The sequence below is a fragment of the Bombina bombina genome, chromosome 9, assembly GCF_027579735.1.
Source record: "Bombina bombina isolate aBomBom1 chromosome 9, aBomBom1.pri, whole genome shotgun sequence".
NCBI classification, from domain to species: Eukaryota; Metazoa; Chordata; class Amphibia; order Anura; family Bombinatoridae; genus Bombina; species Bombina bombina.
Window position 1 is genome coordinate 85890149 of NC_069507.1, and position 24427 is coordinate 85914575.

Sequence of the window (24427 nt, forward strand, 5' to 3'; positions counted from 1 at the left end):
CCCCAGAATACTGAAGTGTAGAGTATACATACATGTCATTATAACGGTATGGCAGGATTTTCTCATCAATTCCATTCAGAAAATAAAAACTGCTACATACCTCAATGCAGATTCATCTGCCCGCTGTCCCCTGATCTGAAGCTTTTACCTCCCTCAGATGGCCGAGAAACAGCAATATGATCTTAACTACTCCGGTTAAAATCATAGTAAAAACTCTGGTAGATTCTTCTTCAAACTCTGCCAGAGAGGCAATAACACGCTCCGGTGCTATTGTAAAATAACAAACTTTTGATTGAAGTTATAAAAACTAAGTATAATCACCATAGTCCTCTCACACATCCTATCTAGTTGTTGGGTGCAAGAGAATGACTGGGAGTGACGTAGAGGGGAGGAGCTATATGCAGCTCTGCTGGGTGAATCCTCTTGCATTTCCTGTTGGGGAGGAGTTATATCCCAGAAGTAATGATGACCCGTGGACTGATCACACATAACAGAAGAAAAGTTTCCAATTTACTTTTAGTATCAAATTGGCTTAATTCACATGATATTCTTTATTGAAGCGATACGTAGGTAGGCGTCTGGAGAACTACATGGCAGGAAATAGTGCTGCCATCTAATGTTGTTGCAAATGGATAACATTCTTGCAAAATTGATGCCATATAGGGCTCCAGACACGTGCACGCTCCTAACAAATGTCACTGCTTTTAAAACAAAGGATACTAAGAGAAGGAAGAAAATTTGATAATGGAAGTAAATTAGAAAGATGTTTTGAAATTGTATGTTCTATCTGAATTATAAAAAGAAAAAACATTTGGTTTCATATCCCTTTAAATATAGGTGATTGCTTCCCAGATGGCCACAATTGTTTTGTGTTAATAAGCCGATAGAGGGGCAGGGTTACAATGGGAAGGGTGGGGCTGGGAGGAGCCTGCATGTGTTGTGGACAGAAATGGGTGGTGCTGGAGGTACTTTGCAGCAAAATGATGCATGGTAATAAATAGGGGAGAACAAGGGGGGGGGGATTATGCTGGGCTAGGGGGTAGTGTCTACCCTTGGTAACGCCACTAAAAGCAGCTATTTTATTTGTAGTATTTGCAGGTTACAGAACTTACTTTTTGGTCTCTATATTAGTTAAGACAAGCACAATATTTACACAAACACAAGAGGTGTTTCATGCCCCTTTAACACAAAATAAATAAAGGACTAAATAAGAACAAAGTCATGGAAGGACTAATATCAGTGTGCAAACAGACTGCTGGATAACAGAATACTGTACCTTTAAATTCTCAGGGAGATTAAGTAACTGTCTCTTTTCCTTTAGACGTTTCCAGACGGTGTCTACAGTTTCCTCTACAGAAGATCTAGAAGTACTTGGAGCTCCGTGTTGTTCTGGTGAAACTGATAGTACAGACCTTTCGCCATAAACACTATTTTGTGAAGAATTTGGTGCATTTTGATCTTCAGACATTTTGAGTTTAAGTTCTGTTAAAGAAGCAACAACATGAAAAAAATTGCAAAACAAAATACAGTTAAGGGACAGTAAAGTCTAATTTACTTCTATTAAATTTGTGTTTTCTTGGTATCCTTGCTGAATACCATTTTTACGCCTGGATTTAGAGTTTAGCCGGTAAAGAACCGCGGTGCTAACGCTCCTTTTTTTCCCAGCGCACCCTTAAGACAACGCTGGTATTACGAGTTGTCTGAATGGCTGCGTTAGCCTCAGAAAAGGGAGCGTTGAGCATAATTTAGCTCCACTTCAACCCTCAATACCAGCGTTGCTTACGGTAGCGGTAAGCTGGAAAAACGTGCTTGTGCACGATATCCCTATAGGAAACAATGGGGCTGAGATGACTGAAAAAAACAAACTAACACCTGCAAATAAGCAGCGCTCAGCTCTTAACGCAGACCCATTGTTTCCTATGGGGAAACACTTTCTAAGTCTACACCTAACACCCTAACATGAACCCCGAGTCTAAACACCCCTAACCTTACACTTATTAACCCCTAATCTGCCGCCCCCGCTATCGCTGACACCTGCATTATATTATTAACCCCTAATCTGCCGCTCCGGACACCGCCGCAACCTACATTATCGCTATGAACCCCTAATCTGCTGCCCCTAACATCACCGACACCTATATTATATTTATAACCCCCTAATCTGCCCCCCCAACGTCGCTGCCACCTACCTACACTTTTTTACCCCTAATCTGCCGACCGGACCTCGCCGCCACTATAATAAATGTATTAACCCCTAAACCGCCGCACTCCCGCCTCGCAAACACTATAATAAATTGTATTAACCCCTAATTTGCCCTCCCTAACATCGCCGCCACCTACCTACAATTATTAACCCCTAATCTCATGCCCCTAACGTCGCTGCTACTATATTAAAGTTATTAACCCCTAAACCTAAGTCTAACCCTAACACCCCCTAAAGTTAAATATAATTTAAATTAATCTAAATAATTTTACTATAATTAAATAAATTATTCCTATTTAAAACGAAATACTTACCTATAAAATAAACCCTAATATAGCTACAATATAACTAATAGTTACATTGTAGGTTGCGGCGGTGTCCGGAGCGGCAGATTAGGGGTTAAAAAATTGTATTATAGGGTTTGCGATGTGGGGGGGCCTCGGTTTAGGGGTTCATAGGTAGTTTATGGGTGTTAGTGTACTTTATAGCACAGTAGTTAAGAGCTTTATGTTCCCGCGTTAGACCATAAAACTCTTAACTACTGACTTTTTTGACGGTAGGAGTCTTGTCGGTAGAGGCTCTACTGCTCACTTCTTCCAAGACTTGTAATACCAGCGTTAGGCAAATCCCAATGAAAAGATAGGATACGCAATTGACGTAAGGGTATCTGCGGTAGCCTCGAGTCGCGGTAGACCCTTTCCTGCCTGACTCTAAATACCAGCGGGCGTTAAAAAGCAGCGTTAGGACCCCTTAACGCTGCTTTTGACGGCTACTGTCAAACTCAAAATCTAGGCGTTAGTTAGGCTCAGGAGCAGCTGCTGCACATATTTGCATTGTCATTGGCCTCTTCTCATTGGATCAACAGTTGTGTTCAGCTATCTCCCAAAAGTGCATTGCTGTTTCTGAGCCTACTCTTCAACAAAGGATACTAAGAACAAAGCAAATTTGATAACAGAAATATATGGGAAATAGGTTTAAAACTGCATGGTCTATCTAAATCATACAGGCACTTCAATTTCTAAGAGGAATTGAAAAGCTCACAATTTCAGAATGGAATTACAGAAAAAGGGGACAAAAACATAAATTATGCTTACCTGATAATTTTATTTCCATCGTGGGGAGGAGAGTCCATGGCTTAATTCATTACTTTTGGAAATATAGAACCTGGCCACCAGGAGGAGGCAAAGGCATCCCAGCCAAAGGCTTAAATACCTCCACCACTCATTCTGCCGAGGGAACAGTAGTAGAAATATCAGGGTATAAATGGTGCCAGAAGATAAAATAAATTTAGGTCCGCCCACCGGAGTTACGGGCGGGAGCCGTGGACTCTCCTCCCCACGATGGAAATAAAATAATCAGGTAAGCATAATTTATGTTTTCCATCTAAAAGGGGAGGAGAGTCCACGGCTTCATTCATTACTTTTGGGAAACATATACCCAAGTTTTAGAGGACACTGAATGAAACCGGGAAGGTAAAAAGGCAGACCCTAATCTGAGGGCACCACAGCCTATAAATCCTTTCTCCCCAAAACAGCTTCCGCAGAAGCAAAAACTTCAACTTTGTAAGACATTGTAAAAGTGTGTAAGGAGGACCAGGTAGCCGCCTTACAAATCTGCTCCATAGAGGCCTCATTCTTGAAGGCCCAAGATGAAGCCATAGTTCTAGTTGAACAAACCATGATCCTCTGAGGAGGCTTATGTCCCGCTGTCTCATAGGCCAAGCGGATCAAGCTCCTCAACCAAAAGGACAAAGTAGTAGAAGAGGCCCTCTGCCCCTTGCGCTTCCCAGAATACACCACAAAAAGAGATGTAGACTGTCTGAAATCCTTCGTAGCCAGAAGATAGAACTTTAAGGCACGAAACACATCCAGGTTATGAAGAAACCTCTCCTTGGAAGAAGAAGGGCTAGGACACAAAGAAGGAACAATTATTTCCTGATTGATGTTACGGTTAGACACCATCTTGGGAAGAAACCCCAAACCGGTGCGAAGAACAGCCTTATCCGCATGAAAAACCAGATAAGGAGGCTCGAATTGCAAGGCAGCCAGCTAAGATACTCTGCGTGCCAATGCAATAGCCAACTGGTAGAGAACCTTCCAGAACAGAATCTTAATGTCAATAAAATGCATAGGCTCAAACGGAACCCTCTGCAATACATTAAGGACCAAGTTTAAGCTTCATGGGGGAGCAGACTGCCTAAAAACAGGCCTGATTCTAGACAGAGCCTGCAAAAAAGATTGTTAGGAAGCTCAGCGAGTCTCCTGTGCAACAAGACTGATAATGCCGAAATCTGTCTTGGCGGCAAGACCCTTCTCCAAACCTTATTGGAGAAAAGACAGAATCCTGGATACCTTCACCTTGTGCCAAGGATATCTGTACTTCTCACAGTAGGACAAGCAAGTCCTCCACACCTTATGGTAGATGAGACGAGTGACCGGCTTCCTTGCCTGAACTAGAGAGTGCCAATCACACTTTCAGAAAAACCTCTCTTGGCTAAGACTAAGCATTCAATCTCCACGCAGTCGGCAACAGAGAAACGAGATTTTGATGTTGAAAGGGACTCCGTTCAAGCAGATCCCTGCGACAGGGTAACCTCCATGGCGGAGAGGATGACATCCCCACCAGATCCGCAAACCACGTCCTCTGCGGCCACGATGGAGCAATCAGGATGGCCGAAGCTCACTCCACTACACGAGTTAGAAGTGTTAACGGTGGAAAAATGTAACCTATGCTGAATCCCCAAGGCACCACTAAGGCATCTATCAGCTCTGCCTGGGGATCCCTCGACCCGTATCGAGGTAGCTTGCAATTGAGTCTGGACACCATGAGATCTATCTCCGGCGTTCCCCATCTGAGACAAATCTCTGCAAATACTTTGGGGTAAAGAGACTATTCCCCCGGATGGAAGGATTGCCTGCTGAGAAAATCTGCTTTCCAGTTGTCCACACCTGGAACATGGATCGCTGAGAGCAAGCAGCTGTGGGACTCCACCCACTCCAAAAGCCGAGACACCTCCCTCATTGCTAGGGAGCGCCTTCTTCCCCCCTGATGGTTGATGTAAGCCACCGAGGTAATGTTGTCGGTCTGGAATCTGAAAGACCCCAGACGAGGCCACGCCCTCAGAGCATTGTAGATTGCTCGAAGTTCCAGAATATTTATCGGAAGGAGAGAGAGACTCCTCCCAGGTTTATTTTCCATGTGCCATTTTGGCACCCCAAACAGCTCCCCCTCCTGCCAGACTCGCGTCCATGGTCACAATCTCCCAGGACGGTCTTAAGAAGGATGTCCCCAGGGACAGATGCCCCGGACAGATCCACCAAGATCTGTGATAGATCTGAATGATCGCCGTTCCACTGTCTCAACATGCACAATTGAAGAGGTCTGAGATGGAACCTGGCGAAAGGGATGACGTCTATGCTGGAAACCATGTGCACGGTCATCTCCAAACACTGAGCCACCGAAGGGCTTGAGTAGGACTGAAGTGCAAGACAAGTGGACGCAATCTTCATGCGTTGTTGATCTGTGAGAAATATTTTCATGGACATAGAACTCCACCCTGTTGTGTGGAACCAGGGCACTCTTTCCTGAGTTGATCTTCCAACTGTGTAATTGGAGCAATAAAAGAAGAGCCCTCGAATGATCTTCTGTGAGGCTGAACGACGGCGTCTGGATTAGGATGTCGTCCAAATAGGGAGCCACAGAAATGCCCCTGGATCTGGCCACTGCAAGAAGCGCCCCCAGAACCTTCATGAAGACTCTCGGGGTCGTCTCCAGACCGAAGTGAAGGGCAACAAATTGTAAGTGTTGGTCCAGAAACGCAAATCTTAGGAACTTAAAGTGGTCCCTGTGAATTGGAACCTGAAGGTAAGCATCCTTCAAGTCTATATTTGTCATGAACTGTCCCTCTTGAACTAGGGGCAAAATAGATCTGATCGTTTCCATTTTGAACGATGGAACAGCCAGAAACTTGTTTAAACACTTTAGGTCCAGAATCGGGCGGAGCGTACCCTCCTTTGGAACCACAAAGATTTGAATAGTACCCTAGACCCCTTTCTGCTCTGGGTACTGGTATGATAACACCTAGAGAGGAGAGATCCCTCACACATTCTAGAAAGGCCTCTCTCTTTTCCGGTCTTGAAGACAGGTTTGACAGGAAGAATCTGCCCCTGGGCAGATGGGATCTGAACCCTATCCTGCAACCCTGGACGACCACCTCCAGAACCCAAGGGCCCTGAACGTATTGCAACCAGGCTTCAGAGAAGAGAGACAATCTGCCCCCTACTTGGTCCGGAGACCGGTCTGGGGCCACCCCTTCATGCCGATTTAGTCTCAGCGGGTGTCATGATCCTCCTATTCCACCTTAAATGTGTCAAGCAAATACTATATACCACCTTTACATCTTGTTAACTTCCTACCTGAACCCAATATAAACCTGCTTCCTCCCATGGTCCTTTGCTGGTTTATTGAAGTGTAATAGCTACAGTTCCAGTCCTTACCTTTTCTACAGCATAACAGGATTTAAACTGTGTATTTATTTCCTTTTCTATCAGCATACCTCTACTTCAGCCGGAGCTGACATTACATATCTGCAGCAGGACTTCACTCCACACCTCCCCCATCCAGGGTCTGCTTGTGAGTATTCTTAACAACCTGGCGTGACACGCCACTCAGCAAACAGGAAACGCAGGGACCACAGCGTTCACACTGCTCACCAAGCTCATTGGGACCGGATCTCTGTGCTGCACACATCACACTCACAGCAGCTGCTGTTTGCTTAAAGGGGAAATCTCATTCAGCGACTTCTGGACAGGTGCTGTATAAACTTTCATAAACAGACTGTGCAACTCTCTTCTGAAGTACTCTTAAACATACTACAAGTGTAAGATTTGTATAGTGAAGTTGCTTGCATTTAACCGTGAACTCTCTTTACTAACTGCATCCTGAAGTACAATTAACCTCTGCACTACTGTTTGTAGACTGAAGCTGCTTGCATTTAACCCTGATCTCTCTCTACTAACTGCATCCTGATATATAATTAACCACTGCACTACTGTTTATCTCTGTATATCCATTGCTACGAATACCCGCCAAAGTCAACTCCCACTAATAGACACTCCAGTTACTGGGAGCTAGCTGTCCGGCAAAATTAACAACAAGTGTTATACAGTTCACTAAAAGCATATAGTGTACTGTCATCCTCAACTCTTGTAACACATCCTCAATTTTACATAATATCTTGGTAGTTACAATTACAAGTGAGTTGATTGTTACAGCAGGCTTCTTGTTCTGCTTGGACTTGTTCCAAGACTGAGCAGGTTTCCAAGTTCCTTGGACTGATCCGCTTTTGTGGCGGGCTGCTGGCGCTGGGCCTTGTCCATGCGAAAGGGACGAAAAGTAGATCCTTTAGGCTTAGCCTTCTTATCCTGCGGTAGGAAAGCTCCCTTGCCTCCCGTAACCGTGGATATGATCAAATCCAATCCTGGACCGAACAGAATCTTTCCTTGAAAAGGCAGAGACAACAGTCTCGACTTAGAGGTCATATCTGCAGACCAAGACTTTAGCCACAGAGCCCTGCGAGCTAAAACAGAGAATCCTGAAACCTTTGCGTTCAGGCAAATAAAATTGCATATTGGCGTCACAAATTAAAGAATTGGCGACCTTCAATGCCTTAATCTTATCCTGTATCTCGTCGAGGGAAGTCTCCCTCTCGACCATATCATACAGGGATTCACACCAATATGTTGCAGCTCCGGAAACCATGGCTACAGCCACTGCCGGTTGAAAAACAAACCCTGTGTGCTGAAACATTTTCCTTAACATGTTTTCCAACTTTTTATCCATGGGCTAAATCTGACAAACTATCCTCGAGAGGAATAGTCGTCCAATTCGCGAGCGTAGAGATAGCACCATCCACCTTAGGGACAGACCCCCACAGCTCGACCTGAGAGTCCGGAACGGGGAACAGTTTCTTAAAGGAAGAAGGGGAAAAGGAAGAACCTAAACGCTCCCATTCATTATTAATAATATTGGCCGTCTTAACAGGAACCGGGAAGGTCTGAGGCACAACCCTGTCCTCGTATACCTTATCAAGCTTAGGAATCGAAGGTTGCTCCGGAAGCTTCGTTTCCGGAACCTCCAGAGTAGCAAGCACCTGCTTTAGCAAAAAGCACAAATTCTCCATCCTAAACTTAAAGTCAGGCTCCTCCGCAGCCGGAGGATAAGATGACACTCACTCCGATCCAGAAGGAGCCTCTTACGAAGAGTCGGAGTGGGCCTTGTCATCGTATAAAGCCTCTGTTATTTCCATAGGCATAGGCAACCCCTGGGCCGGACCGCCATGATACACCCTACGCTTAGCAGCATTCCTTTAGTTTTAGATGTCGCAACTTTATCAAGGCATGTGGAACATATACGAGCAGGCAGATCTACAAGAACCTCTTCACAATAAACTTTGTTAAAGAGGGAGTACCCTCTAACGCGTCAGAGTCCTCCATAGCTTGCACTTTTATTATGGACAAGACTAGCTTAATAAACAGGCACCTTTATATCCTCCAATGGCCGGGGCACTCACCACCTCCTATGACCCGGACTACAGAAACCCCTTTGTCTCCTATGCTGCATATCAACAGAGTAAATGGAGACAGTCACACCCGGTCACCTGGGATGCCTCACAGGACCGCCCCTGCACTAAGGAGAAAACGCGCCAAAACCGGTCGCAAAAAATACTCCCGGAAGTCAACCTGAAGTTCCACCATTGCCAGAGCCACATCTCGCACATAACTCAACAATAACTCAATAAACAATATTATGTATAACCCCCCCGTTCAATAATCACCTTACTAGGAATATTAGCCCTTGATTCCATAAGATAAAAGGCGCCACACTGTGACCCTGTCTTCTGTGTTATCATTATGTATAAAAAAATGAAACAATCTTACCAGAATCCACGACGTGGAACAGTAACATGGCCCTTCAAGTGTGACAGGTAGAAGCATCGCTCCTGACATGGACTTGGAGTGCAGAAAGCAGGCATCGAAACTCGTCAACGCTGATTGCTTGTGGAGCTGTTAATATGGGTTGGGAAGGGTTCGCAGAAAGACTCTTCCTGCATCTCTGGACTCTAACTTTCATCCAGGCTCTCACTGAGAGGCTGACAGGACTACTTAAAATTTCAGTCCCATTCTGAAGAGTACTACCCTCCATAAGAGACTACTCCGAATCTTCGGCACTTCTCTGCCATCCTCCTGTGACGAAAGGCAAAGAATGATTGGGGGATGAGGGGAGGTATTTAAGCCTGTGGCTGGGGTGTCTTTGCTTCCTCCTGGTGGCCAGGTTCTATATTCCCAAAAGTAATGATTGAAGCTGTGGACTCTCCTCCCCTTTAGATGGAAATAAACAATGAAAGCATATTGTAGAGTTGTTTTTTTATATATATACACAATTTATCATTTTGTATTACCATCTCAAAGTGTTTAATGTACCTTTAACTCTATTAGGGACCCCAACATGCTAAATTTAAATGTTCTTTGCTGGAACAGTGCACTAACGGGAGATTGCTGGTGATTGGTGGCTACACACAAAAGCCTAGTCACTGGCTTACCAGATGTTTTCAGCTAGCTCCAAGTAGTTCATCTCTGCACTGGAGCTTGTATGTCCCTTTAAGAACTTGAGTTGGGAAATATTGTTCTAAGGCAAGAATAAGCAGGCTGGTGTGTGAAAGATACTTGTATGGGTTGCAGAAAAGGGTCATGAACAAGTGAACATCTGATCTGACCAATAATGTAGAAGCAAGGGAACCAGCAAGTAAGTGAGTTACAGAGAACAGAATGTGATTCAGAGGGAGGAGCAGAATTACATGAAGATTGGGCCTTGGATGCAACACAAAACTGAATACACAGCAGCAGCATGAATGCAAGAGGCAGATAGCTCACCAGTGCTCATGGGATCCTTTATTCAGCAACACAAAAAAGACTTAATTTCAAGCATATAAGAAATTACATTGTGAAGTACCTTTAAGTTGCTTCCGGGCTTTTGCCAAATCATTCATCCATTTCAGGACTTCAAGGTTAGAGGTTTTATCACTATGGGAAGGCTGTGGCAAAGAAAAATGGTTACAAACTTGAGTCAAACATTTACATATACTACACATATACATTCCTTTCAAAACAGTTTATGTAAAAGGATATAATAATGCGGTAGTTAAATGTAGACATGGGCCCCAAAACTTAAAATTAAAGCTGTAGCTAGTACTTATTTTTTTAAGGTCAGGATTGTCAAGACCCAAAGTGAAACTTACATTCTTAATGGCTGACACAGAGATTAATCAACTCACAAGGACATTGCTGTATCGTTATTGAACAGTGTAAAGCGTTTTCCATCTTTAGAGCGACAGTTTTAACTGCAAGAATGAATCAACTGCCTTTTTCCCTATGCATTGTTTTGTTTGTTATTTCGTTAAAAGACTGTTCATTTATTGCTTTTGGTCTAATGCAAAGAATATGGTACCTACAGACAGTCACCAATCAACAACTATGTTCAGGAGCAGCTCAGCAATGATTGGTCAGCCGAAACTTAAAGAGACATTGTTCTGTTAAATTAGTTTCCTCAATGTGTTTCTAAATTACTTGTTATAGTAGCTGCAGAGTATAAAATTCATGGAAAATTGCATGTTTATGTTTATATATGAAAACATAATTTATGCTTACCTGATAAATTCCTTTCTTCTGTTGTGTGATCAGTCCACGGGTCATCATTACTTCTGGGATATTAGCTGCTCCCCTACAGGAAGTGCAAGAGGATTCACCCAGCAGAGTTGCTATATAGCTCCTCCCCTCTACGTCACCTCCAGTCATTCGACCAAAGACCAACGAGAAAGGAGAAACCAAGGGTGTAGTGGTGACTGAATTATAATTTAAAAAATATGCACCTGCCTTAAAAACAGGGCGGGCCGTGGACTGATCACACAACAGAAGAAAGGAATTTATCAGGTAAGCATAAATTATGTTTTCTTCTGTTATGTGTGATCAGTCCACGGGTCATCATTACTTCTGGGATACCAATACCAAAGCAAAAGTACACGGATGACGGGAGGGATAGGCAGGCTCATTATACAGAAGGAACCACTGCCTGAAGAACCTTTCTCCCAAAAATAGCCTCCGAAGAAGCAAAAGTGTCAAATTTGTAAAATTTGGAAAAAGTATGAAGCGAAGACCAAGTTGCAGCCTTGCAAATCTGTTCAACAGAGGCCTCATTCTTAAAGGCCCAAGTGGAAGCCACAGCTCTAGTGGAATGAGCTGTAATTCTTTCAGGAGGCTGCTGTCCAGCAGTCTCATAGGCTAAACGTATTAAGCTACGAAGCCAAAAAGAGAGAGAGGTAGCCGAAGCTTTTTGACCTCTCCTCTGTCCAGAATAAACGACAAATAGGGAAGAAGTTTGGCGAAAATCTTTAGTTGCCTGCAAGTAGAACTTGAGGGCACGAACTACATCCAGATTGTGTAGAAGACGTTCCTTCTTTGAAGAAGGATTTGGACACAAGGATGGAACAACAATCTCTTGATTGATATTCCTGTTAGTGACTACCTTAGGTAAGAACCCAGGTTTAGTACGCAGAACTACCTTGTCTGAGTGAAAGATCAGATAAGGAGAATCACAATGTAGGGCTGATAACTCAGAGACTCTTCGAGCCGAGGAAATAGCCATTAAAAATAGAACTTTCCAAGATAACAATTTTATATCAATGGAATGAAGGGGTTCAAACGGAACACCCTGTAAAACGTTAAGAACTAAGTTTAAACTCCATGGCGGAGCAACAGTTTTAAACACAGGCTTGATCCTAGTTAAAGCCTGACAAAAGGCTTGGATGTCTGAATTTTCTGACAGACGCCTGTGAAACAAGATGGACAGAGCTGAAATCTGTCCCTTTAATGAGCTAGCCGATAAACCCTTTTCTAAACCTTCTTGTAGAAAAGACAATATCCTTGGAATCCTAACCTTACTCCAGGAGTAATCTTTGGATTCACACCAGTATAGGTATTTACGCCATATTTTATGGTAAATCTTTCTGGTAACAGGCTTCCTAGCCTGTATCAGGGTATCAATAACCGACTCAGAAAAACCACGTTTTGATAAAATCAAGCGTTCAATTTCCAAGCAGTCAGCTTCAGAGAAGTTAGACTTTGATGTTTGAATGGACCCTGAATCAGAAGGTCCTGTCTTAGAGGTAGAGACCAAGGCGGACAGGATGACATGTCCACTAGATCTGCATACCAAGTCCTGCGCGGCCATGCAGGCGCTATTAGAATCACTGATGCTTTCTCCTGTTTGATTTTGGCAATCAAACGAGGAAGCAGCGGGAAGGGTGGAAACACATAAGCCATCCTGAAGTTCCAAGGTGCTGTCAAAGCATCTATCAGAACCGCTCCCGGATCCCTGGATCTGGATCCGTAGCGAGGAAGTTTGGCGTTCTGGCGAGACGCCATGAGATCTATCTCTGGTTTGCCCCAACGTTGAAGTATTTGGGCAAAGACCTCCGGATGAAGTTCCCACTCCCCCGGATGAAGAGTCTGGCGACTCAAGAAATCCGCCTCCCAGTTCTCCACTCCCGGGATGTGGATTGCTGACAGATGGCAAGAGTGAGACTCTGCCCAGCGAATTATCTTTGATACTTCTATCATTGCTAGGGAGCTTCTTGTCCCTCCTTGATGGTTGATGTAAGCTACAGTCGTGATGTTGTCCGACTGAAACCTGATGAACCCCCGAGTCTTTAACTGGGGCCAAGCTAGAAGGGCATTGAGAACTGCTCTCAATTCCAGAATGTTTATTGGCAGGAGACTTTCCTCCTGACTCCATTGTCCCTGAGCCTTCAGAGAATTCCAGACAGCGCCCCAACCTAGAAGGCTGGCGTCTGTTGTTACAATTGTCCAGTCCGGCCTGCTGAACGGCATCCCCCTGGACAGATGTGGCCGAGAAAACCACCATAGAAGAGAGTTTCTGGTCTCTTGATCCAGATTCAGAGTGGGGGACAAATCTGAGTAATCCCCATTCCACTGACTCAGCATGCACAATTGCAGCGGTCTGAGATGTAGGCGTGCAAAGGGAACTATGTCCATTGCAGCTACCATTAAGCCGATCACCTCCATGCATTGAGCTACTGACGGGAGTTGAATGGAATGAAGGACACGGCATGCATTTAGAAGCTTTGTTAATCTGTCTTCTGTCAGATAAATCTTCATTTCTACAGAATCTATAAGAGTCCCCAAGAATGGAACTCTTGTGAGAGGAAAGAGAGAACTCTTCTTTTCGTTCACTTTCCATCCGTGCGACCTTAGAAATGCCAGAACTAACTCTGTATGAGACTTGGCAGTTTGAAAGCTTGAAGCTTGTATCAGAATGTCGTCTAGGTACGGAGCTACCGAAATTCCTCGCGGTCTTAGTACCGCCAGAAGGGCACCCAGAACCTTTGTAAAGATTCTTGGAGCCGTAGCCAATCCGAATGGAAGGGCTACAAACTGGTAATGCCTGTTTAAGAAGGCAAACCTTAGATACCGGTAATGATCTTTGTGAATCGGTATGTGAAGGTAAGCATCCTTTAAATCCACTGTGGTCATGTACTGACCTTCTTGGATCATGGGTAAGATTGTCCGAATAGTTTCCATTTTGAACGATGGAACTCTTAGGAATTTGTTTAGGATCTTTAAATCCAAGATTGGCCTGAAAGTTCCCTCTTTTTTGGGAACCACAAATAGGTTTGAGTAAAACCCTTGTCCTTGTTCCGACCGCGGAACCGGATGGATCACTCCCATTAATAATAGATCTTGTACACAGCGTAGAAACGCGTCTTTCTTTATTTGGTTTGTTGACAACCTTGACAGATGAAATCTCCCTCTTGGGGGAGAGGATTTGAAGTCTAGAAGGTATCCCTGAGATATGATCTCTAGCGCCCAGGGATCCTGGACATCTCTTGCCCAAGCCTGGGCGAAGAGAGAGAGTCTACCCCCCACTAGATCCGGTCCCGGATCGGGGGCCCTCGGTTCATGCTGTCTTTGGGACAGCAGCAGGTTTACTGGCCTGCTTGCCCTTGTTCCAGGACTGATTAGGCTTCCAGCCTTGTCTGTAACGAGCAACAGCTCCTCCCTGTTTTGGTGCAGTGGAAGTTGGCGCTGCTCCTGCTTTGAAATTCCGAAAGGGACGAAAATTAGACTGTCTAGCCTTAGCTTTGGCTTTGTCTTGAGGTAGGGCGTGGCCCTTACCTCCTGTAATGTCAGCAATAATTTCTTTCAAACCGGGCCCAAATAAAGTTTGCCCCTTGAAAGGTATACTAAGTAATTTGGACTTAGAAGTTACATCAGCCGACCAGGATTTTAGCCACAGCGCTCTGCGTGCCTGAATGGCGAATCCTGAATTCTTAGCCGTAAGTTTGGTTAAATGTACTACGGCCTCCGAAATGAATGAATTAGCTAGTTTAAGGACTCTAAGCCTGTCCGTAATGTCGTCCAGCGTAGCTGAACTAAGGTTCTCTTCCAGAGACTCAATCCAAAATGCTGCCGCAGCCGTGATCGGCGCGATGCATGCAAGGGGTTGTAATATAAAACCTTGTTGAATAAACATTTTCTTAAGGTAACCCTCTAATTTTTTATCCATAGGATCTGAAAAAGCACAGCTATCCTCCACCGGGATAGTGGTACGCTTAGCTAAAGTAGAAACTGCTCCCTCCACCTTAGGGACCGTTTGCCATAAGTCCCGTGTGGTGGCGTCTATTGGAAACATCTTTCTAAATATTGGAGGGGGTGAGAACGGCACACCGGGTCTATCCCACTCCTTAGTAACAATTTCAGTTAATCTCTTAGGTATAGGAAAAACGTCAGTACTCGCCGGTACCGCAAAGTATTTATCCAACCTACACATTTTCTCTGGTATTGCAACAGCGTTACAATCGTTGAGAGCTGCTAAAACCTCCCCTAGTAATACACGGAGGTTTTCCAATTTAAATTTAAAATTTGAAATATCTGAATCCAATCTGTTTGGATCAGAACCGTCACCTACAGAATGAAGCTCTCCGTCCTCATGCTCTGCAAGCTGTGACGCAGTATCAGACATGGCCCTAGAATTATCAGCGCACTCTGTTCTCACCCCAGAGTGATCACGCTTGCCTCTTAGTTCTGGTAATTTAGCCAAAACTTCAGTCATAACAGTAGCCATATCTTGTAATGTTATCTGTAATGGCTGCCCAGATGTACTAGGCGCCATAATATCACGCACCTCCCGGGCGGGAGATGCAGGTACTGACACGTGAGGCGAGTTAGTCGGCATAACTCTCCCCTCGCTGTTTGGTGAAATTTGTTCAATTTGTACAGATTGGCTTTTATTTAAGGTAGCATCAATACAGTTAGTACATAAATTTCTATTGGGCTCCACCTTGGCATTGGAACAAATGACACAGGTATCTTCCTCTGAATCAGACATGTTTAACACACTAGCAATAAACATGCAACTCGGTTACAATATTATTTAATAAAAACGTACTGTGCCTCAAGAAGCACTAAACGATTAAATGACAGTTGAAATAATGAACTGAAAAACAGTTATAGCATCACTCTTAACAAACAACACAACTTTTTAGCAAAGGTTTGTTCCCATTAGTAAAATAACACTAATTAAATTTTAAACAACGTTTAAAATCACAGTCACTATATAAGTCTCACAGCTCTGCTGAGAGAATCTACCTCCCTTCAAAGAAGTTTGAAGACCCCTGAGTTCTGTTAGAGATGAACCGGATCATGCAGAAAAACTGACTGGAAATTTTTGATGCGTAGCAAAGAGCGCCAAAAACGGCCCCTCCCTCTCACACACAGCAGTGAGAGAGAAACGAAACTGTCATAATTAACACAAGCAAACTGCCAAGTGGAAAATAATGCCCAAATACTTATTCACTCAGTACCTCATTAATGCAAACGATTCTACATTCCAGCAAAAACGTTTAACATGAAAAATACCTAATAAAAGGTTTAATGTACTTTTACCGAGTAATTCCGGTGAAATACCATCCCCAGAATACTAAAGTGTAGAGTATACATACATGTTCATTATAACGGTATGGCAGGATTTTTTCATCAATTCCATTCAGAAAATAACAACTGCGACATACCTCAATGCAGATTCAACTGCCCGCTGTCCCCTGATCTGAAGCTTTTACCTCCCTCAGATGGCCGAGAAACAGCAATATGATCTTAACTACTCCGGTTAAAATCATAAGAAAAACTCTGGTAGATTCTTCTTCAAACTCTGCCAGAGAGGTAATAACACGCTCCGGTGCTATTGTAAAATAACAAACTTTTGATTGAAGTTCTAAAAACTAAGTATAATCACCATAGTCCTCTCACACCTCCTATCTAGTCTTTGGGTGCAAGAGAATGACTGGAGGTGACGTAGAGGGGAGGAGCTATATAGCAACTCTGCTGGGTGAATCCTCTTGCACTTCCTGTAGGGGAGCAGCTAATATCCCAGAAGTAATGATGACCCGTGGACTGATCACACATAACAGAAGAAATAGCTGTTTTTTCTAACTGAAGCCTCAATCAACTGTTCTCAAGAATATGCACATATAAATGGGTAGAACCGGCAGAAACAGCGGACCTCCTAATCTTTTCTCTCTCTTTTTACATTAATCAATGGCCAATACATAGACAGCAAATGAAAAACAATATTGTATTACTTATCTCTTCTGCCCCCCACTAGGACCTTGACTGATTGCTGCCTCTCGTGTGCATAACTTTTCTATTAAAGTATTCATATTTTCATAATGGGTAGTGGTTTTAACAGGCAAAATTAGTTATTTTAAATGATAAGATAAAGGTAAAGTAGCAATTTATCAACAATGTGATACCCTCCAGCATGTAAAGCAAATCATTGGGGACACATTAAACAGAACATTTTACAGTACAAATGTTCCTTTAACCATGTATTTAACCCCTTTTCGGGGTTTGGAAACTGCACCATTAATGTCTATGGGGATATTTTGTAGCAAAATAATGTCATAAGCTTTTTTAAATTATTGTGGTTGAACTTAAAGGGGCACTAAACCCAAAAAATTTCTTTCATAATTATGGTAAAGAATACAAGTTTAAACACTCCAATTTACTTCTATTATCTAATTTGCTTCATTCTTTAGATATCCTTTGTTGAAGAAATAGCAATGCATATGGGTGAGCCAATCACACGAGATATCTATGTGCAGCCACCAATCAGCAGCTACTGAGCATATCTAGATATGCTTTTCAGCAAAGGATATAAAGTGAATGAAGCAAATTAGATCATAGAAGTAAATTAGAAAGTTGTTTAAAATTGCATGTTCTTTCTAAATCATGAAAGAAAAAAATTGGGTTCCATGTACCTTTAAAGTTGCATTTTTATTGTATTATAGTGTTCTGTAAAATCTTCATATTTAAAGGGACATTAGACACTTTGAGATAGTAATATAAAATGATAAATTGTATAAAATAAAACAACTCTGCAATATACTTTCATTATTTATTTTGTCCTCTTTGCCTGTAATTCTATTCTGAAATTGTGAGCTTTCAGTTCCTGTTAGAAATGGAAGTGCAGAACACTGTTAAATCCAGCACAACCATTGGCTGCACACTCTAGTGACCTATTTATAACTGTCTCTAATTGGCCACAGCAGACAAGCTAACACAAGTTACAACATGGCAGCTCGCATTGTTTTATAGACACTAAAACTTTACACTTATTTTGTCACTTTTTAAACAACTAATGAAACTTTAAAAAATACATCTACATGTTAGTCATGGACTAATCTTTTCTTTGAATGCATCATTCCATCTAGCATGTATTTAGTGTTTAATGTCCCTTTAATAACATATTTATATCATATACTTAGTCAAGCTTAAAGGGATATGAAACACCTTATTTTTATGATTCAGATGTATACAATTTTTAACAGCTTTCCAATTCACTTTACGGTCTCTTTAATAACCCATAAGAATACAACTGAGGCAAAAACAGTAAGCAAGCCTGCACTGGAAGCCTTATGGAAACTGCAGAGCAGCAGTGCTCCTTCACATTTCCCAACTGAGCGAACGCTAGCCATTTAATTGGCTGATCCCTCCACGGCTGTAATGATGAAAAAAAAAATAACTGGACTTGGGGTGGCCAGCAAAGTGAAAAAAAATGAGGGCTCTTCAAATTTTGAAGCTTATTACTAAAATGCATAGTATGATATATGCACAGTATATATGCTTTGTTCTCTTGGTATTCTTAGTTGAAAGCTAAACCTAGGTAGGCTTGTCTGTTAATCTATAAGCCCCTGAAGGCCACCTCTTATCTGAATGCATTTGATAGTTTTTCACAGCTAGAGGGTGTTAGTTCATGTGTGCGGTATAGATAACATTGTGCTCACTCCCATGGGGTTACTTATGAGAGGGCACTGACTGTCTAAAATGCAAGTCTGTCAAAAGAACTGAAATAAGGGGGAAGTCTGCAGAGGCTTACATACAAGGTAATCACAGAGCTAAAAAGTATATTAATATAACTGTATTGGTTATGCAAAACTGGGGAAAGGGTAATACAAGTTTATCTATCTTTTAAATAAAATAAATAAATTCTGGAGTAGACTGTCCCTCTAGATTCCAGACAAGGTTACAGTTCATAGACACTAAATATTGGTATAAATACGTACACACAACTATAAATTGTTACAGATATAAACACATTTTCAAAACTTATACTATTTAATTATAACACCAGAGAACCCAGCGCATACTTAGCCAGGGATGTTTTTCACTGTGAAGAATGTGTTACAAATTCAATTTGTTCACCACAATGGAGCTTTTTAAGGGAAAATTAAATGGTCAGCAGAATTGCGGCTATTTGGTCCAAGAATAACAACTTTGTAATGGATTTCTATTAAAAAAAAAAAAAATTCAGAGATCAGCTCCTTTTACACAAGGTTGGCCATCAGGATATCTAAAAGATGACAAGAGAATGCAATTTTAAGAAACTTTCCTGTTTACAAGTTATCAAGTGTACTTCATTCTCTTGAGAACCTTTGTTAAAAAGCATGCTTAGGTAGGAGCAGCAATGCAAATAACATAATTTATGCTTACCTGATAAATTCCTTTCTTCTGTTGTGTGATCAGTCCACGGGTCATCATTACTTCTGGGATATTATCTGCTCCCCTACAGGAAGTGCAAGAGGATTCACCCAGCAGAGTTGCTATATAGCTCCTCCCCTCTACGTCACCTCCAGTCATTCGACCAAAGACCAACGAGAAAGGAGAAACCAAGGGTGTAGTGGTGACTGAATTATAATTTAAAAAATATGTACCTGCCTTAAAAAACAGGGCGGGCCGTGGACTGATCACACAACAGAAGAAAGGAATTTATCAGGTAAGCATAAATTATGTTTTCTTCTGTTATGTGTGATCAGTCCACGGGTCATCATTACTTCTGGGATACCAATACCAAAGCAAAAGTACACGGATGACGGGAGGGATAGGCAGGCTCATTATACAGAAGGAACCACTGCCTGAAGAACCTTTCTCCCAAAAATAGCCTCCGAAGAAGCAAAAGTGTCAAATTTGTAAAATTTGGAAAAAGTATGAAGCGAAGACCAAGTTGCAGCCTTGCAAATCTGTTCAACAGAGGCCTCATTCTTAAAGGCCCAAGTGGAAGCCACAGCTCTAGTGGAATGAGCTGTAATTCTTTCAGGAGGCTGCTGTCCAGCAGTCTCATAGGCTAAACGTATTATGCTACGAAGCCAAAAAGAGAGAGAGGTAGCAGAAGCTTTTTGACCTCTCCTCTGTCCAGAATAAACGACAAACAGGGAAGAAGTTTGGCGAAAATCTTTAGTTGCCTGCAAGTAGAACTTGAGGGCACGAACTACATCCAGATTGTGTAGAAGACGTTCCTTCTTTGAAGAAGGATTTGGACACAAGGATGGAACAACAATCTCTTGATTGATATTCCTGTTAGTGACTACCTTAGGTAAGAACCCAGGTTTAGTACGCAGAACTACCTTGTCTGAGTGAAAGATCAGATAAGGAGAATCACAATGTAGGGCTGATAACTCAGAGACTCTTCGAGCCGAGGAAATAGCCATTAAAAATAGAACTTTCCAAGATAACAATTTTATATCAATGGAATGAAGGGGTTCAAACGGAACACCCTGTAAAACGTTAAGAACTAAGTTTAAACTCCATGGCGGAGCAACAGTTTTAAACACAGGCTTGATCCTAGTTAAAGCCTGACAAAAGGCCTGGATGTCTGAATTTTCTGACAGACGCCTGTGTAACAAGATGGACAGAGCTGAGATCTGTCCCTTTAATGAGCTAGCCGATAAACCCTTTTCTAAACCTTCTTGTAGAAAAGACAATATCCTAGGAATCCTAACCTTACTCCAGGAGTAATCTTTGGATTCACACCAGTATAGGTATTTACGCCATATTTTATGGTAAATCTTTCTGGTAACAGGCTTCCTAGCCTGTATCAGGGTATCAATAACCGACTCAGAAAAACCACGTTTTGATAAAATCAAGCGTTCAATTTCCAAGCAGTCAGCTTCAGAGAAGTTAGACTTTGATGATTGAATGGACCCTGAATCAGAAGGTCCTGTCTTAGAGGTAGAGACCAAGGCGGACAGGATGACATGTTCACTAGATCTGCATACCAAGTCCTGCGCGGCCATGCAGGCGCTATTAGAATCACTGATGCTCTCTCCTGTTTGATTTTGGCAATCAATCGAGGAAGCAGTGGGAAGGGTGGAAATACATAAGCCATCCTGAAGTTCCAAGGTGCTGTCAAAGCATCTATCAGAACCGCTCCCGGATCCCTGGATCTGGATCCGTAGCGAGGAAGTTTGGCGTTCTGGCGAGACGCCATGAGATCTATCTCTGGTCTGCCCCAACGTTGAAGTATTTGGGCAAAGACCTCCGGATGAAGTTCCCACTCCCCCGGATGAAGAGTCTGGCGACTCAAGAAATCCGCCTCCCAGTTCTCCACTCCCGGGATGTGGATTGCTGACAGGTGGCAAGAGTGAGACTCTGCCCAGCGAAATATCTTTGATACCTCTATCATTGCTAGGGAGCTTCTTGTCCCTCCTTGATGGTTGATGTAAGCTACAGTCGTGATGTTGTCCGACTGAAACCTGATGAACCCCCGAGTCTTTAACTGGGGCCAAGATAGAAGGGCATTGAGAACTGCTCTCAATTCCAGAATGTTTATTGGCAGGAGACTTTCCTCCTGACTCCATTGTCCCTGAGCCTTCAGAGAATTCCAGACAGCGCCCCAACCTAGAAGGCTGGCGTCTGTTGTTACAATTGTCCAGTCCGGCCTGCTGAACGGCATCCCCCTGGACAGATGTGGCCGAGAAAGCCACCATAGAAGAGAATTTCTGGTCTCTTGATCCAGATTCAGAGTGGGGGACAAATCTGAGTAATCCCCATTCCACTGACTCAGCATGCACAATTGCAGCGGTCTGAGATGTAGGCGTGCAAAGGGAACTATGTCCATTGCTGCTACCATTAAGCCGATCACCTCCATGCATTGAGCTACTGACGGGAGTTGAATGGAATGAAGGACACGGCATGCATTTAGAAGCTTTGTTAATCTGTCTTCTGTCAGATAAATCCTCATTTCTACAGAATCTATAAGAGTCCCCAAGAATGGAACTCATGTGAGAGGAAAGAGAGAACTCTTCTTTTCGTTTACTTTCCATCCATGCGACCTTAGAAATGCCAGAACTAACTCTGTATGAGACTCGGCAGTTTGAAAGCTTGAAGCTTGTATCAGAATGTCGTCTAGGTACGGAGCTACCGAAATTCCTCGCGGTCTTAGTACCGCCAGAAGGGCACCCAGAACCTTTGTAAAGATTCTTGGAGCCGTAGCCAATCCGAATGGAAGGGCTACAAACTGGTAATGCCTGTTTAAGAAGGCAAACCTTAGATACCGGTAATGATCTTTGTGAATCGGTATGTGAAGGTAAGCATCCTTTAAATCCACTGTGGTCATGTACTGACCCTCTTGGATCATGGGTAAGATTGTCCGAATAGTTTCCATTTTGAACGATGGAACTCTTAGGAATTTGTTTAGGATCTTTAAATCCAAGATTGGCCTGAAAGTTCCCTCTTTTTTGGGAACCACAAACAGGTTTGAGTAAAACCCTTGTCCTTGTTCCGACCGCGGAACCGGATGGATCACTCCCATTAATAATAGATCTTGTACACAGCGTAGAAACGCGTCCTTCTTTATTTGGTTTGTTGACAACCTTGACAGATGAAATCTCCCTTTTGGGGGAGAGAATTTGAAGTCTAGAAGGTATCCCTGAGATATGATCTCTAGCGCCCAGGGATCCTGGACATCTCTTGCCCAAGCCTGGGCGAAGAGAGAGAGTCTGCCCCCCACTAGATCCGGTCCCGGATCGGGGGCCCTCGGTTCATGCTGTCTTTGAGGCAGCAGCAGGTTTACTGGCCTGCTTGCCCTTGTTCCAGGACTGGTTAGGCTTCCAGCCTTGTCTGTAACGAGCAACAGTTCCTCCCTGTTTTGGTGCAGTGGAGGTTGGCGCTGCTCCTGCTTTGAAATTCCGAAAGGGACGAAAATTAGACTGTCTAGCCTTAGCTTTGGCTTTGTCTTGAGGTAGAGCGTGGCCCTTACCTCCTGTAATGTCAGCAATAATTTCTTTCAAACCGGGCCCAAATAAAGTTTGCCCCTTGAAAGGTATATTAAGTAATTTGGACTTAGAAGTTACATCAGCCGACCAGGATTTTAGCCACAGCGCCCTGCGTGCCTGAATGGCGAATCCTGAATTCTTAGCCGTAAGTTTGGTTAAATGTACTACGGCCTCCGAAATGAATGAATTAGCTAGTTTAAGGACTCTAAGCCTGTCCGTAATGTCGTCCAGCGTAGCTGAACTAAGGTTCTCTTCTAGAGACTCAATCCAAAATGCTGCCGCAGCCGTGATCGGCGCGATGCATGCAAGGGGTTGTAATATAAAACCTTGTTGAACAAACATTTTCTTAAGGTAACCCTCTAATTTTTTATCCATAGGATCTGAAAAAGCACAGCTATCCTCCACCGGGATAGTGGTACGCTTAGCTAAAGTAGAAACTGCTCCCTCCACCTTAGGGACCGTTTGCCATAAGTCCCGTGTGGTGGCGTCTATTGGAAACATCTTTCTAAATATTGGAGGGGGTGAGAACGGCACACCGGGTCTGTCCCACTCCTTAGTAACAATTTCAGTTAATCTCTTAGGTATAGGAAAAACGTCAGTACTCGCCGGTACCGCAAAGTATTTATCCAACCTACACATTTTCTCTGGTATTGCAACAGCGTTACAATCGTTGAGAGCTGCTAAGACCTCCCCTAGTAATACACGGAGGTTTTCCAATTTAAACTTAAAATTTGAAATATCTGAATCTAATCTGTTTGGATCAGAACCGTCACCTACAGAATGAAGCTCTCCGTCCTCATGCTCTGCAAGCTGTGACGCAGTATCAGACATGGCCCTAGAATTATCAGCGCACTCTGTTCTCACCCCAGAGTGATCACGCTTGCCTCTTAGTTCTGGTAATTTAGCCAAAACTTCAGTCATAACAGTAGCCATATCTTGTAATGTTATCTGTAATGGCTGCCCAGATGTACTAGGCGCCATAATATCACGCACCTCCCGGGCGGGAGATGCAGGTACTGACACGTGAGGCGAGTTAGTCGGCATAACTCTCCCCTCGCTGTTTGGTGAAATTTGTTCAATTTGTACAGATTGGCTTTTATTTAAGGTAGCATCAATACAGCTAGTACATAAATTTCTATTGGGCTCCACCTTGGCATTGGAACAAATGACACAGGTATCTTCCTCTGAATCAGACATGTTTAACACACTAGCAATAAACATGCAACTCGGTTACAATTTTATTTAATAAAAGCGTACTGTGCCTCAAAAGCACTAAACGATTAAATGACAGTTGAAATAATGAACTGAAAAACAGTTATAGCATCACTCTTAACAAACAACACAACTTTTTAGTAAAGGTTTGTTCCCATTAGTAAAATAACACTAATTAAATTTTAAACATAAAAATTACAGAGCAACGTTTTAAATCACAGTCACTATTAAATCTCACAGCTCTGCTGAGAGAATCTACTTCCCTTCAAAGAAGTTTGAAGACCCCTGAGTTCTGTCAGAGATGAACCGGATCATGCAGAAAATATAAGTGT

At 43.0% G+C, this 24427-nt stretch overlaps 1 protein-coding gene across 2 annotated transcripts in view; it reads right to left on the reverse strand.

Moving 5' to 3' along the window:
- FAM13C (family with sequence similarity 13 member C) overlaps nt 1-24427 on the reverse strand; it is a 564754-nt gene that overhangs the window by 126388 nt on the left and 413939 nt on the right. For both annotated transcript variants that reach the window (XM_053692240.1, XM_053692239.1), the window contains exons 9-10: nt 10214-10295; nt 1277-1482 (exon numbers count right to left, since the gene is read on the reverse strand). In XM_053692240.1, coding sequence (XP_053548215.1) covers nt 1277-1482; nt 10214-10295 — 288 coding nt within the window. The remainder of the gene's footprint in view (nt 1-1276; nt 1483-10213; nt 10296-24427) is intronic.